The sequence below is a fragment of the Hypoxylon trugodes genome (assembly GCF_022578975.1).
Source record: "Hypoxylon trugodes strain CBS 135444 unplaced genomic scaffold F4822scaffold_7, whole genome shotgun sequence".
NCBI lineage: Eukaryota > Fungi > Ascomycota > Sordariomycetes > Xylariales > Hypoxylaceae > Hypoxylon > Hypoxylon trugodes.
The window spans coordinates 2755838-2771853 of record NW_026250022.1 but is presented as its reverse complement, the minus strand read 5'-3'; the positions used below and the strand labels follow the sequence as shown (position 1 = coordinate 2771853).

Below are 16016 nucleotides of genomic sequence, written 5' to 3'. Positions count from 1 at the left end.
CAGCTGACCAATGAGAAGGAAATTGCATCGGATACTGGGAGGACTGGAGAATGACCGTAGTAAGGCCGTCCCGATCCACATGGGCGGTCCCTTTCCTTTTGAATACATAGTGTAGCGTACAAGCGGACGGGACCCCGGCGGCTCTATCGCGGGGAATTCCCACGGCCACGCCACCCCTTGTCTCTCTTGAACGGGGCCACGGTCACTAACATACGTATTCCCCGTACTTGTAGGTGTGTAGGTAAGGAAGGTGATTATTCCCTTTCTTCCTGGTATTAGTCTAGATGTAATAATACGATACGATCACCACCCGGCGATGATAGTTGGTGTAAGTCAGAGCGTGAACATCACTGCTTATACTTGGATGTAGAAAGAGGTACGTACCTAGACGCGAGATGAAATTACATGTATGTATGCCGGGTAAAGTGCCCACGGGCTGATTTTCGACAGGGACAGCCTCGAATGCAGTGGGATCCATCGTGCCGAGACCTAAGCAATAAAAAAAAGGAATATGTACATATATACCTACCACCTACCTCATACACACATAACCTAATATTGTGATGCGTAGATATGTGTACTGTATGTATACCTATATTTATAAGTATATGTAGAATGTAAGTACTGTAAGCTCGTCGTGTTATAAGGTAGAGTCCCTTTTGGTTCTCGATTGGCATGAATGAAACTCGAGGGATCAAAATGGTCATGTGCGATGTCTCGCAGAACAGAGATTGAAAAAGGGGCCCCTGATCCCATTGGGAAACATGGTGGCCTCGTTGTCTAGGTAGAATGTTACACTGCGAGGCCGAAATGAGGAAAGCAACCCCAGAAGTGCCGAAATCGAATGCAGATCTTTCCTAAAGGGTATCTAGGATCACTGCGCGCTTGGTGAATCGTCATGAAAGACGACCTGTTTCTGCTCTCGGACAGCTTGTTTTATGTACTCTGGTAGTCTGCCAAGCGTGATGGTGAAAGCTACCATCTCTGTATGAGATAGGCGCTCGAAAGATCTGAGGCGATCGTCTGTTTGTGATGGAAGTTTTGTACCCAGCATCTCGGTCTGTTAGGAACTCCCCATATATGTTATATGTACAAGTCCAGATACTCGGTCAAATTCCGCATATGCCAAGTGTCACGGACGTGTTGATTATGAAGGTGATCATAGAATATCATAACCGAGTTAAACCAATTCTTCGAAGACCGTGAGCGAAAAATCGGTGCTACTCTCGGCATTGGCCGCAGCAACAATAATTCAGATTTCCATGAGACACGACCGGAAATCTACGAGGCTCCGCGAAAGTATACACGATTGTATGTATAGCTGCAAGCCCATAACCGAGCTGTTAATAGGCTAAATTAAGAAGACCCTGTCGCGTTTATACCAATAAACGACACCAATCAATAGATCCGGGCCACATTGGCACCAGAGACGTAACGTTGTGAGCACGATGTCGACGATGATTCTAATGAAAACGAACAATAGAAAAAAAAGATGAAATAGTGCTAGCTAGGGAGACAAGCTAGGTGAGATATCACGGTGAGTTTGTGTAAAGGGCCGAGATCAAAGGCTAGAAGGTCTTTGCGGATGACCGATAGTCCTACGGGAGGTTCGCGGGCCGATAGAAAGGATTAGGTAGTCGACCTTGAAGCGGTCGGGGCAGTCTAGAAAGTCCAGGCTTTCGGCGCTGTAGGTACCTACACGTGTATTAAGATGCTGATAGAAGGAGATGACACAATACGAATACCGTATGAGGAAGGCTATCGGGTATGACCGCACGATGGAACACTCATGGAATGCTGTCTGACTTCATCGAGCCACGGCATGGTAATAAACCTAATAAACCCTTCCCTCAAAGTTCGGTTCAACTTTTTATTAGCAATAAATAAGCTGATGCCGGGGCCGAATTTTTAATATGATAATAAAACAACAACGATATTAAGACTGGGTATGTTTAGAAGAAATGATTCAAATCCTCAACTGGAAGTTTGAAATGACTCTGATGACGAAAGTAAACTTTGTATTTTCTTAGTTGAAAATGTGAATCGTGATTTAAAGAATTGTATATAGATAAGAAGATCGATTATGATCATGTACCTTGTCAAAGTGGAATAAGAAGAAAAAAAAGGGTGTGGATCGTGAGAATTGTTTTAAAAGTGACGGGGATGGAGAGAAAAAAAAAGAATTGGAAACGAAAAGAGATGTAGGTACTGCCATGCGGGAGGCAGGTACATTAGGTACAGTACATGTACGTACCTAAGTATACTTTTAAGTTGTGACGGCTCAAACGATAAAAAAGAAGAAAGCAAAGCATAACGGCATATTACTTGCTGGCCATAGGTCGGCTTCACTCCACTATTTGGCCGGCCAAATCGCCGTAAGCAGCAAAAAAGACGTGCAAGGCGTGCCCCTCGGACACCCTATTTTATAGCTCATGCCACCATAACACCGACAATCTGAACGGGTTTTTAGTGGATTTTCCCTTCCCCCAGTGCCACCCACGCCTACCACGCCCCCTAGTCCCTACTGTCCCTAGTTCCCAGCACACCCCCATGGGCTTTTTTCTCTTTCTATCCACTAAAACACCACTGACACTGCTGGCCATTAGTGACAATAGTGACCATCGTCCCGTGTTTCTCCACACCACCTTACATGTACCCAAGTTACTTTGCGTTACATACATCTTGTATTCTGCCGCTGTTTTGCCTTTTGACCAGTCCCAATCCATCCATTCCGCCCTCATCCACTCTTTTTTTTCCCCTTCTCTCTTTTTGCTGCTTCGCTATGCATCGTCTGCATCGTCTGCATATCCACTTCATCATCGCCTCCCCCCAATCATCGTCCCAATCCATAATCCATAATCCCATTTCCCGCTAGGTACCCCCGACCCCCCGTCCACTTTCTTCCCGTCCTTCCCTATACACCCACCCCCAGAAACCCAAGAAAAACCGAAAGAAGCGAGCGAGTCGAGTGGAGTGGAAGTGCGCAGCGTGTACTCTTCGTACCCTTCGTACTCTTTTTCCATCTCTTCCAAACTTCCCGCGAACCTGCAACCTGCGGACCTGCGACCATAGTTCCCACTTGGACCCTCTGCCACCTTCAAGTTCTCGGCCTCATTTTTCCCACACTCCCCAAACCAATATCCACTCCCTTCTTGTGAGAGTGGTATACTCTATGGGTCTATCTTGTTCCTAGCACCGGCCATAGGCGGTTTGCCCTATCTGGTCTCTTTCTACTCTCACAACGTTACTCTCTCGCTCTCTTTCTATTCGAACACCTTTTTCGACACCATCTTTTCTTACATCCCGTATCTTGGCTCCGGGAGTATTGCGCCTTGTTTCTTGGCCCCCTAATACCTAACCTCCTCACCCAAACTACACCACACACTACGCTCTACCGCACACCACGTCGGATCACCAACTCACGACGAGCTTCTTCTCAACCTGTCGCGATACTATTCTCACAGCCGTCGAATCGATTTACTTACCTCCGTGACAGCACGAATTGTCAGGGTCTGCGACAAGTCGTCCTACATCGAGTAAACATATCGGCGTGGACGAGACTCGACATTCCAATTCCACCTCTCCGACCGAGACCTAACCAACGAGAACCAGGCTTCGAATGAGAGGGGAGGCGCAGAGCGCTTTGGTTGTCGTATTGTGTCTGTACATCTGACGTCGCTCGCTTCACCATCTCCTTGTTGTGTCCATTCCTCGTCGCTCCTTCGGTCTTGTCTCCTCCGCTTTCTCTTCGACCTACGATACTCAACGTGTAAAAGTCGAATTGTATCGCAGACGGATTTCACCACCGAATCAAATCTAATCCGCTAATTTCTACCCGATATTCTCAATGTCTCAACATGATTGATTTGCGACCGAATACCGTCGATACTACCGAGTCCGTCGCCACCGCCGCTATTTTTCCTGTCTGAGAGAGGACAAGCGTGCGTTACAAGCACTGCCTGTCCTCCATTTCGGTTTCAGACGCGCCGGCTCAATCAGCTGAGAGTCAATCACAATGGATCCTCCACACATTACCGAGTTCGCTTCGCAGCGGTACTTTGACAAGCTTAAGCAATTAAACGAATCGAAATCTCAGGCTCACGATGGTGTCGTCCACGCGCATGATGGCTCCGTCGTGGCCGAATCCTCGACTTTCATCTTACCCATTGGAAGATCAAAGCCAATTGACCAACAATCGCACGACACTCAAAGGACGGAGAAGCGCCGTCCGAATTTCAGCTTTAGGACCATCTTACCGTCGCGAAGTTCGGTAGATCATGATTCCCGAAGGTTATCTGTCGAAGTTCCGAAGAGGAAGACTACGCCATTCGACCAATTGTTTCTGGCGCTCCCCAATGAGTTGAAGATCCAGATTGTTGCTTCATTACCTTTGTCTGACATACTAAATCTTCGATTGGCCTCGCGATCATGGCACGCAATGATCACGGTCAACGAATTCCCGATTGCGCGATATCACTTGGAACACCATGTTCCCGCTTACGCGAAACGATTATATCCGGCGCCCGATCCTCGCGCGATACGGCTTCATCATCTCTGTGGAATATGGCATCGACTGCATGTTGCTTCCAAATTGTCCTATTTAATATGTGAAAGGGTAACAAAGGAAATATTCCTTAGAACTACCGAGGCTCAACGCATCGAATTCGAACCCCAGTATGAGAGAATGCGCCGACGACTAATACCACTACTATTCACTATATTTCATTTCTTTGAAACATACCGAACATTACATATCGAATATATTAAGGAGCATGGTCATGGTTTATCGAGAGAACCTTACACCATAAATCCTATCGAGGCTAAGATCATGAGCATGTACGATGATCAAACACTACTCCGCGTTCACCAGGTGTTCCCCCTGGTAGTATCTTCCTTCTGCCGACGTCTCCGACCCCCTTCTTATGTCGGTCGACTAGAGCGTTCGCTCAGAGGTTATTTGAAGGACCGACCTCCCGACGAAGTTTACGTAACTGCGATGTGCGTTGGTGGGTTACGGCAGGTGGAACGATTTTGGGAGATTAAGGGATATAATTCGAGGAGAGGAGCTGTTGATTCATGGTATAATTCGATACTACGGGAGCCTACGGAGACTGCGCCGAAGCCACGACGAGGGTTTATGGGACTTGCCCGGAAGAAGTCGAGTGCGAGCGAAAACGACTTCGCGAAGCCCGGAGATACACACGCAAGTGGTCGAGGGCGGCAAGGATCTGATGCAGGCCGAAGAGGTAGTGACGCGTCGATGTTTGGCTTGTGGGAAAGTCTGGTGTTCCACTCGAGTTTAGCTGAAGGCATGCCGATGGGCGAACTATCCCGAGAACAGTTGAAGATACTGCTCCCCGATTTACCGACGTTACAACAGATCTGGGCCCCGACAGCCGAAGCCCTTATCCTGGACCGAGGAGTTGTCGAACGACCTCAAGATATCAAACGTAACGCGCAGGTGATGTTGGAATTAATCCGGGAGGACGGTGCCCACGAGGAAGACGAATGGTGGTATGGACGGGCAGCCCCGGAATCCGTTCGACCGCCTCTCGAAGCCATTGAGGAGGATCCTATCGAATAATTATACGCACATCTACTCACGTACCTAACGGGCGATTTTTTTTTCTTGGGTTTTAAGTTGATTGATACCTAGCATAGGCGCTTAGAGAAGATATCCGCGGGAGGGGCTTAGGCATTGTCTAGCCATGTCGTTCGTATCATCATCGTCATCGTCATCATGAAGCATTTACAAGGCGTTTTATACTACCGAGGGCGGGAAATATTTGTTATATCTGTTTCCAACTTACCGCGTTTTTCTTCTGTTTATTATGAGACGAGGGGCCACATATATATATATTTCTTGGCTTGTACAACCCGTACTCATGGGGAAGGGGGAAGGGAAGGGGGAGTGAAGAGAAAGAAAGGAGCTTGGGCGAACTTATAGGAGTCCGCAACACTCACATCCGAGAAAACTTCCTATTATCTTCTCTTGGATGGGCTTGCTTACCGCTTGTCCATCCAGTATTATATGCTGTGTACGTGCTACTACTTAGTTGCCAAACCAGCCAGGAACGGATACATCCCATCCATCCATATATACCCCACCTATCTACCATATACCTACCGACCTATTACTTATCGACTTCACCATCTCATTTTATTATGTCGTTATCTATATTTTAACCCTTTTCTTGGCCATAAACCGCAAACGGAGGGAGGCTACGCGTGACTCCCAATTCTTTTCCTTGTCATTATCTTATTGCTCGTTATGAGCTTCTCTGCCACAAATATTGGTGGATAGTGGGCTCTCTGTTGGAAAGACGGCGTTGAAAGGATTGATGGGTGGGATGGGAGGATGGTAGTAAGGAAGCGAACAGAGAGGACACACGCATGGGATTTGGTTCATGCAAAGATGTCATCATTGTGCGGCCGCAGCACATATTTTCGAGAGGCGAAAGCGCGCGCGCAGGTTTCTTCGACGAGAAGAGAAGATGGCAGTGAACTAGATGGAAAGAGGAGAGGATGAATGAATCAGGTGGAGTAGATACCTAAGTATATACGATATCCCTATATCAATCAATCCATGATGTTCTCGGGCCCAAATACCATTTTTCATACCATTCATCATCTAACCTAGCCTACGTGATCGAATACGTGTTTGCTCACTTGATTATCCTTGTCTTGTCTCCTATGTACCCCTAAGTTACCAGCATCTTCATTACCTAATCCCTTAAACATCACTCCTTATATCAAAGCAATGGTAGCAATAACAACAGCAGCAGAGTAGAGCAGTGGTTGCAAAAAACCAACGACACAAATGGTATATTGAAACAAACCACGATAAACAGAACGCAATCCCGCAAGTAGCTTTGCAAACCCGCTCTCCTCCGTCGAATTTCCTAACAGAACCCGAAGAACGTAAAGTTTCGCTACCTGAACATAAAATGTTGCAATCAATCCATGTTAAAAAGGCAAATCCACCGAAGACCCCTTTACAGGGAAAAAATAATCACATCGTCTGGCTGTGTGCTCTCCGCGCCCAAATCCAGTCGAAGTCCCCTTTACCCATCCCTACTCATTATAAGAAAGGGAGGCAGGAAGAAAAAGAAGTAGAAACATCAAGAAAAAGACAAACCCCATTTGTTTCCTGTTCCTTCCCTTCCCTTCCTATCCCTTTCCCTTGTGGACATTCCATCGTAAAGCCATGCAGCGCAGAGGAGAGCTAGGTAACAAATAAACGATGATAAAATTGAAAAGAGCCGCTTGAGCCGCACTCTTAAATGAAAAAGAATCCATATTCAAACAAACGCCACTTTATATTTTTTGGGTTCCTTTCCTATAACGCCACATTCCGTCATATATCATGTTCAGATCGAATCCCCTATCCCATACTAGCTACTGGACATTCCAGCAAAACAGAATCATGATGGCCACCGATTCGGGGCAGTACGGCCAACATTAGAGGAAGACAAATAACTGTTATTCATCCCCGCGGCTGAAGAATAGAGAGACGCAGCGCTTGAGCTGCTTGTTCTCTGTTGCTGAGGTACACCTCCACTACTAAGCCCATATGAACTAGTACCAAGATTGAGTCCACTGTGGCTATTGCCAGAATCTAGACTTTGTATGTCGAGGAAGCTCGAATCTGAAAAAGGTGCAAAGGAAGACGGCATTGCAGGGTGTGACGTGCTGTGTGTAGTCGTCGGAGTCTGGCGTGCGCCGAAGTGAGGTGAGTGGCTTGAAACGTTGTGGCTAGCGGTGCCTGCGGCCCGATAATTATTATCGAGAGGTGATGCCGAGGGTGTTCGCCGTGGTGGGTAGCCTGTATTATTGTGTACCAACGAAGGTGATCCTCGGTAATTGCTACTGTCGCCTTGTAATAAAGGCGAGTTTGATTGAGCCCCGAATTGGGGAGAATTAGTCATATGTTGTACGAGTCCAGTGCCAGGGGACCCGGTAGCCATATGCTGCGGTTGGCGTTGGTTTGCTGAATAAGTGGGAGCCTGTGTATTGTAGGACGAGCCCAAAGGTTGTGTTTGAGGATAATAACTTTGTGACGTCCTTGCCTGCTGGTGCGGAGCTAGTGAAGACGACATTTGTGGCGCCTTCGAAGTCTGTGATGGTATAGGTGAGGCGGTTTGGGTGGTCTGCTGTTGTATCTGTTGACGACCGGCCGTCGGTTGCCTCCCGCTATCTTGGCGGTTTTGGAGAGCAGTAAAGCGCTCGTAGTGAGCCTCTAAACCTTCCGCAGGGGCCGGAGAGATTGTTTGTCCGATTTGCGAAGCAGGTTGCTGCTGCTTCTGAGGACGATTCGGGTGGCCCTGTACCATTCTTTCATAATGTGCCTCGAGGCCATCCGTTGATAAATGGTTCTGAGCTGACGCTGTAGTCTGGCTCGGCTGTCGAATTGGGTCCAAGGTGACGGCTGCAGATGGCATAGAATTCTTAGTTGCCATGCTATTTGGAGTCGACCGTTTTGATGTTTGTAGTGCACCCGACTCTTGGGATTTGCGAGATCGTTTGGCCGATGGCGCGACGTTACCGGTCGCGGTAGATTGCTGAATAGACTGATTGGTCGGGGGCTGTGGTTGAGGAATCGTAGTCGTTGTTTGTGGGATGCTGGGTTGCCCTGGCGGAGGGTTTGGATTGTTTCCAACCACACCATCTGGTGTAATGTTTCCTTGAGGGTTGGTAGTACCAGCAGGAGCAGACGGCCGCTTTCGCTTCTTCCCTACTATCGTAGACTCCTTCACTTGCAAGGTCGGAATCTGAGGGGCAGGAACTGCGGCAGGCGGTAGTATTTGTCCTCGCTTATCTGCCTGAGCAGCGTTAATGTTAGCATTGGAAGCAGCGGTGCTCCCCGTATATGACTGGCCAATCGTGATCACCTGACCTGGAGGTTGGCTGCTTTGATGATTCGGTAAATCAGACGTCTGGTGTTGAGACGCAGTTATATCCTGGCCTGTTAAATCGGCAGTAGCTTTAGGACGGTTCTTGGAGCCCTTCGGCCGGCCAGAATTTGTCTTCTTCTTTGGCTGCTCGCCAAGCATAGGCAATGGCACCGGTACCGGTGTCACCTTCGGGGGTATTGGGTAGGCTGACACATGATCGGTGTGGTTATGAGTGTTCGGGTTCGGAATTGCAGATTCGGTGGGTTGACCACCCTGTTGTAAACCGGTTACATCCTTAGGCCGGTTTTTGGAGCCCTTGGGTCGTCCCCGTCGTTTTGCGCTAGACCCAGGAGCGATTGCCGCATTGGCCGCAACGGCGGCATCATTAATAGATTTAAACCCGCCAGTCGAACCTGTGACCGGCGTGTTGCTGAAATGTCCCCCATCCGGAGCCGGCGGGGGTGTGCTCGGGGCATTCTGCAATACCTCTTCGACTAAATCATCTTCTCCATTCAGCTCCATGGCGCTATCTTCTACATCAACCCAGCTATCATCCTGAGGTTCTTGGGTTCGATTGTTTGGTCCCTTGTTACCCTTCTTGATGCCCTTGTCGCTTCGAGATTTGGTAGCTTTACTGCCTTTGGGCCGTCCCCTTGGCCGCCGTTGATTCGCATACTGTAGGGATGGAAGTCTTGCTCGTTTTCGAGGTTCGTCAAGATTAGGGAATATCTCGGCGATCCACCCGACAAACAGAGAGCCAGAACCGTTCGCTTCGGCGCTTTCTGGAAACTTGCCATCCGCAGGAGGAGGGGCATCGGGTATACCACCAAAGAAAGCAAGTGCTCTGCATAATTGATCAACAACAGTATTAGGAGCTAGAGTTCTCAGAAGCGTTAATAGCCTAGCCTGTTCCGTTTTAGTCTCGGCCATAGAAAGAGGTATTAGAGGAGCGGGTTCATTAACGACCGGCTCAGTAGAGGCGGATTTCTTGGGAGACGTGAATTGTTTCAACCCGGGTGGTCGTGGGTAATTCGCTCTTCGTTGGTGAGATACATATGTGTCAGTCTGGGCTAGCCTAGCCTGTAGTGCAGTGCTTTCGCTCGTGCGCTTTGCTGCAGCATCACGGCCCTCGCTCGCGCGATGACTAGCAACATCCATATGCATAACACTGAAGTTCCCTTTCATCTGCTCCGTAACATCTTTCAGCTTGCTCGGTACGGGGTTTCTGACACGTCCATCTCGCGGATACAATCTCAGATCCGTATGGAGAGAACCGTCGGCGGGTAAAGTAGATGGCAGGAGACCATTGGTGCCACCGTTGGTAGTAGCGGCGGCTAAGGATGGCGACGGTGCGGGCAAGCCGGGGGCAGGAGATTCGGAAAGATGTTGGACGGTAGTATTCGAGGCACCGGTAGCGATGGAGGATGGATTGTTTGCCAAATTGGCCGATTGTTGGCCTGCCATGTCGAGTGAGCTAGGCAATCATAAGAAAGTTGTGAGGGGAAAAGGGCCTACTGGACGCTGTAGCCATTTGGTTGGTGCAGTGCCGACCATGACAGAAAATAGAGGGTGCAGCCTATAGGTAGGTCTGTCTCGTTCGCTACGACACGGACGGGATTGGACTTATCTCTGGCAGTTGAGTATAGGCCGGTTGGTAGAATTCCATACTCATGAACCGCAGAGAACGGGGAAGCGGACGCAGGGTACCTAGGTAGAGAGGCGTTACGAATTACCAGCGCGTCATTGCGAGTGAGCCGATGCGACGCCGCGGAGAGCCGGGGTTTGTTATAGATGGGGGGTGGATGGTGGATAGATAGATGGGATTAGTTAGATGCGTAGGATTTTCAATGGGGTCGAATGCGCCGGAAGGATTGTTGTATGGTGTATTCGATCGCAGTGGTAGATTAGATGGGAATGATATTCGGTAGGAATACCGAGGGAAAAATATAAATGAATGAATGAATAATGAAGTAGACAGAATACCCTTAGACTACCTAATGCTAGTAATAAGAAGTCGGGGCGACAAATACGTTGCAGATTAAGTTTTTGGATGCTGATCTTTTTCAGCCGGCGGCGACAGATAGACAAGACAAATCAAAGTCAAATGTTGTTGATGGCGATTATACCTAGACCTAGGTAGGTGGTTGGGTTTCTGATTTTCTTCACATAGGACTGGTTGACCGCTAATTTTGGTGTAACGGGCGACAAGAAACGACGCAGGTCTCGAGTTTGTTGTCGAGTTATAATAAAAAAAGGGGGGGCTAGGTGGTAAGTGGTAGGTGGGAAAATTAAAAAAATAATGGACGTGAGGTGATGTCGAAGGTTTGTTGTTTTGGTAAGGTGAAATGCTTTCTCGTGCTCTGTCGGCGGCGGCTATTGGACTTTGCTGGACTTTGCTGGACTTGCTGGATTTACTGGCTTTACTGGCTTTACGTCGACTTCCCTTCCACTGATCGCTACTGCTACTCTCTCCAGGATTTGGGGTTGTACCTTCTACCTTCAGATATGTTTAGTGGATTTATTAGGCCAAAGCGGAGTCGCAGAAAGAGGGTGCGGTGCGCGCGACCTCCCATCTGGGCATACAAGGCATCTAGGCGCACCTTCTTTTCTATCTGTTCAGGGATGGGGAAGCAGTAAACAGGATCACCCATGGCTTGGTTTGGTGGCCCGTGACCCGCCCTACCTTTCTTGTCCCGCACCTGTAATCTTCACCTGCGCCTGCTGCGTCGCTGCGTTGCTGCACTGAAGCAAAATAGTTTATCTTATCACGTACAACCCACTCACTCCATCCATCCATCATCTCCGTTTCAGCTCCAAACATACATATGTATCTCCTAGGCAATTCCAATCCGGACATCATCCCATTCCTATCTATATACCGATTACTACGCAATTGGCTATCTACGCGGGTGTCATCAAAATGAGGGGGTACACCGAACTCGTATATTCAAAAAGATACTTGATACGACTTCCATTTATGTCTATTGACCATTAGAATAATTTGGATACGTACACAACGCGTTGCCAGGTATTCGGGTCGGGAACCGAGATGATTGGCTCCAGAGACATCGCATTTGTGTAAGTTGGACGAAGAAAGGCACTAAGATTTACAAACATGCCTCAACTAGGGAGAACCATTTATATGAGAATATCTAGATCGTCACGCCTTAATTTGCACCTTATATCTTGTTCTAAGATCAGTAAAGCCAACGGACTTCGAAGGCGCATTTATGGACCTACACCAAAGATAATACCAAGAAATACAGGTGGTACCTAGGTATATAAACATTGCGCCCCAATCACACACCAGCCTGGCTATATCCATACCTAGGTAGGTACTCACTCACCTGGTTTGTCACTCTAATGCTTGAACAAGCTACCTAGGCATGCGTCTGTATTTCGTGATAATAGTTGAGACTTTGACGAGGCGGCATAATTCACAAGTATTAATACTATGTATAAATTATAGTACAAGTTCTCTTTTAAAGTTGATAGGCTCTTGCCATGATCATAGGTGCACAGCATATTCGGGACAAGAATTATAAGAGACGCCGAGGTTGTAGCTGCCCTATATCTTAGGTAATATTAGTTGAAGAGAAGTACCTAAGTGAACCCACTTAAAGCTAAACTAAAACAAGCACTGACGTTGACCGACAGCTCCAATCATGCAGCAGCCTTCCATTATACAGCTACTTGCTAACTTATTAACTTCTGCCTCACTTACATCCCACACGCCGACTTGAGCCACGAAAGAGTGTTTGTGGTTATTCTTGATATATGACGACCCCGCAATAACCTATAGATAACACCCCTATATGTGTCATATTCCGCTGCTAGCTCAACCTCGAGTCCTCTATTGCTGAGCAATATTCTCCGACTCCACCTCCAAGAGCTGTCGACCATCCACCTCGAAACCGTTCTCCCATCTAGCTATCATCTACCAACGTAAATATACCTTTCGAACGAGACACCGCCCGAATAATATAAAAGAGCCCTATAAAATAGACCCGCCGCGATGGCACCGACTCCAGCCAAATACGTTCTACTGTCGCTACCTCTTAGCACCTTCGACACAGGCGATAAACAAGAAGCTCTTGATTCCGTGAAGGGCACTATCACATCCGATAATGGAACAGTCCTACCATTTCCAGTACCGAACTTTAAGATAGGAACTCTGGATGCATTGGTTCAACAAGCCGATGATTTAGGGAAGCTCAATACAGCCTGTGAAGGTGTGGTTACCAAGGTCGGCGACTCCTTGCGCACCTTATACGAAGGAAACGACGAAAAAGCTTCGGAACAAAAGATGGTCAACGACAGTATGTGTTTGTGATTACTCCAGCTCTATAGCGCTTCATTTTGTTGACTAGTTTCCCAGAGCCGACGGATCAGTATCTTCGTACATTCACCTGGAATAAGGTCCGTTACAGAGCTGACAGGCCTGTCGGCGAACTCATCGATATTCTACAAAAGGTATACTTTGTCCTTCAGAGCTCTTCAGCATAGCTTGCGCCAGATAATCAAAAGGGATATACTAATATGAAGCACTTGTCTCAATAGGAACTGGTCACAATCGACAACGACGTCAAAGGCAAATTCAACCAATACAACCAAGTCAAGACGAACCTCGCTACTTTACAAAGGAAGCAAACGTAATGCGCCCCCCAATAACCTCTATTATATGGCTTTAAATTAGATGCTAACATTTCTCTAAACATAGTGGTAACCTCGCAACCAAGTCGCTTACCCCGATTGTCAACCCCTCTCTACTAGTACAAGATTCCGAATACCTCGAAACACACCTCGTCGCAGTCCCTTCTGCCCTAAAAAAGGAGTATCTTAAGAGCTACGAAACCATCGCACCTATGGTGGTCCCTCGATCATCTATACAGGTTGCGCAAGACGATGAGTTCATCCTATTCGCCGTTACAACGTTTAAGAAGCATAGCAATGAATTCCAACAAAAGTGCCGAGAGCAGAAGTGGACACCTCGCCAATACAAATATGTTGAAGGTGGCAGGGAGGAAGAGCAAAAAGAATTGGACCGTGTTACGCGGGAAGAAAAGAAGGTCTGGGGAGAAGCTTTACGGTTGACGCGCACGGGATGGAGCGAAAGTGTCATGATATGGGCACATGTCATGGCTCTCCGCGTGTTTGTGGAGTCTGTGCTACGTTACGGTTTACCACTAGAATTCGTGTCAGCACTTGTAATGGTAAGCATGCCGGTATAAATTCCATACATATCCAACCCATACTAACTCGAAGATAATAGACAAACTCGAAGCTGGTGAAGAAGGTGAAGACTGCACTAGACTCATCTTACTCATACCTAGGTGGAAACGCATTCGGACGAGACAAGCGAGGGAGAATTACAAAGGACGACGCCGCATTATCATCGGAAATGGCCGCAGCAGGTCTGGGACACGGAGAAGGAAACGAGTACACAGCATATGTGTACTACGAGTTCGATCTATAGACAGCACGCAAAGCAGCTTAATTCATCAGGTTGGCGTTTTTGTGGGCGGACATATGTCATGGCTAGCATCATCCCTCCTTTTCTGAGAAAAAGGGGTTCCGATTGTCACATAACAATATAAGAGTTTCAGTGTACATTTCTTTCGATGGGCATTTTCTATCACGCAAGCAAGTATGCAATAACCCGATCAAGTACTTTTGATAATTCATTCCACTCACGCCCCATTCTCAACCTACCTACCATTCACCAGTCCTCCCTACGAAGCCAGCGCCGCAGTCCCAACACTCCCCGCAGCCTCAGCAGGCGTCGCCGTAGTCGTCTTCGTAGGAATCAACTGTCTCTCCTCCAGCCACCTCACGATCTGCGCCACACACTCCTCAACCGAGTTCTCATGCGTCTTAATCACAATCTCCGGGTTTTCAGGCGCTTCATACGGACTACTAATACCCGTAAACTCCTTAATCTCACCCGCGCGCGCTTTCTTATACAAGCCCTTCGGATCCCTCTTCTCGGCTACCTCAAGCGGGACATCAACATACACCTCCACAAACGGAAGCGCATCATCCCCGTTTCCTCCCTGAGAAGCGGCAGCATGTAAATCCCTCGCGAGCTGGCGATCAGCGCGGAAAGGCGAGATGAAGGAAGTTATAGCGATAACCGAGGAATCAGCGAATAGTTTAGAGACTTCGCCTACGCGACGGATATTTTCTTCTCGGTCCCGGTCGCTGAAACCTAGGTCTTTGTTTAACCCGAAACGCACGTTGTCGCCGTCGAGTCGGTAGGCGGATAGGTTTAGGTGGAGTAGGTGTTGCTCGAGGGCGACGGCGACGGTGGATTTACCGGATGCGGAGAGCCCGGTGAACCATAGTGTGAAACCGCGTTGTCCGCGAAGCGTGTTGCGCTCGTGGCGGGTTAGGGAGGGGTGCCAGGTTATGTTGCTGGAGGTGGGTGTTAGTTATGCATTTTATTGCTGTGTTTCTATGTCTTGTTAGGACAATGCGTTTGTTTGGCTGGTCTTCTATTGTGCCGGTTCATTGGCTCGTTGCTGAAATATCAGGGTCCTTGGATGCGTTATATGTGTGGTAGGTTGAAAATGCGGGATGAATGGCGGGGGAGGGGTAGAAGGAAAAAAAGGTCAGGAATTGGAGGAAGCGCAGAAAAAGAAAAGCAAAGTAAGAGCAGGTACTTACGTTGCCATATTTCCTGAATTACAGCACAACTTCCTCTGTTATTAAGTAGATGTTAAAAGTGCAAGATATATAGACAGTGAGAATAAATATTAGAGTAATAATGAAGCTGTCACAAAAAAAGTGGAAGTTTAGCTATTCTATTTCTCAATATACTTCCGCTAAAGTTGATAGCGTATATACGACAGAAGTACCTCTCTATATTGCGTTATTGATATGTGTCTTAGCCGCAGCGGGTATGTGTAAGTTACCGTTTAGGATATCGGGAGTCGGATGACGTGCTTCCTTCGTTCTCCGATTCGCCCATCTTTGCTTGACTGGGCAATTCTTTGGATTTGATACTGGTAGCAAACGTAAGTCTGCTTACGTACTTCACCCCGTAATACGTCTTGAAGATTTAGTTTTATTACCTAAGAAGTGCCATGTATACTTCTTCGATTTGATTGGTTTAAATGGGCC

At 47.7% G+C, this 16016-nt stretch overlaps 4 protein-coding genes across 4 annotated transcripts; 2 read left to right on the top strand and 2 right to left on the bottom strand.

The window, feature by feature from the left end:
• The first annotated feature begins 3853 nt into the window (after positions 1-3853).
• F4822DRAFT_329420 (uncharacterized protein) lies at positions 3854-5808 on the top strand. Its single transcript, XM_051455625.1, has one exon. The coding sequence runs from the start codon at positions 4016-4018 to the stop codon at positions 5582-5584; it is 1569 nt and encodes a 522-aa protein (XP_051312705.1). The 5' UTR covers positions 3854-4015; the 3' UTR covers positions 5585-5808.
• A 1125-nt stretch (positions 5809-6933) lies between these two features.
• On the bottom strand, positions 6934-10816 carry F4822DRAFT_329430 (uncharacterized protein). Its single transcript, XM_051455626.1, has 2 exons — positions 10410-10816; positions 6934-10351 (listed from the first exon to the last, which is right to left on the bottom strand). Exons 1-2 carry the CDS (start codon positions 10423-10425, stop codon positions 7425-7427), a joined length of 2943 nt encoding a protein of 980 aa, XP_051312704.1. The 5' UTR covers positions 10426-10816; the 3' UTR covers positions 6934-7424.
• Positions 10817-12532: 1716 nt separating this feature from the next.
• On the top strand, positions 12533-15015 carry F4822DRAFT_329399 (ATPase, V1 complex, subunit C). Its single transcript, XM_051455624.1, has 5 exons — positions 12533-13213; positions 13273-13367; positions 13455-13546; positions 13615-14107; positions 14167-15015. Exons 1-5 carry the CDS (start codon positions 12910-12912, stop codon positions 14368-14370), a joined length of 1188 nt encoding a protein of 395 aa, XP_051312703.1. The 5' UTR covers positions 12533-12909; the 3' UTR covers positions 14371-15015.
• Positions 14321-15864, bottom strand: F4822DRAFT_445065 (adenylylsulfate kinase; the record flags this gene model as incomplete). The annotated part of the gene is made up of 2 exons (XM_051463332.1): positions 14321-15308; positions 15809-15864. The coding sequence occupies 2 exons, from the start codon at positions 15862-15864 to the stop codon at positions 14627-14629; spliced, it is 738 nt and encodes a 245-aa protein (XP_051312702.1). The 3' UTR covers positions 14321-14626.
• Between the last annotated feature and the right edge of the window lie 152 nt (positions 15865-16016).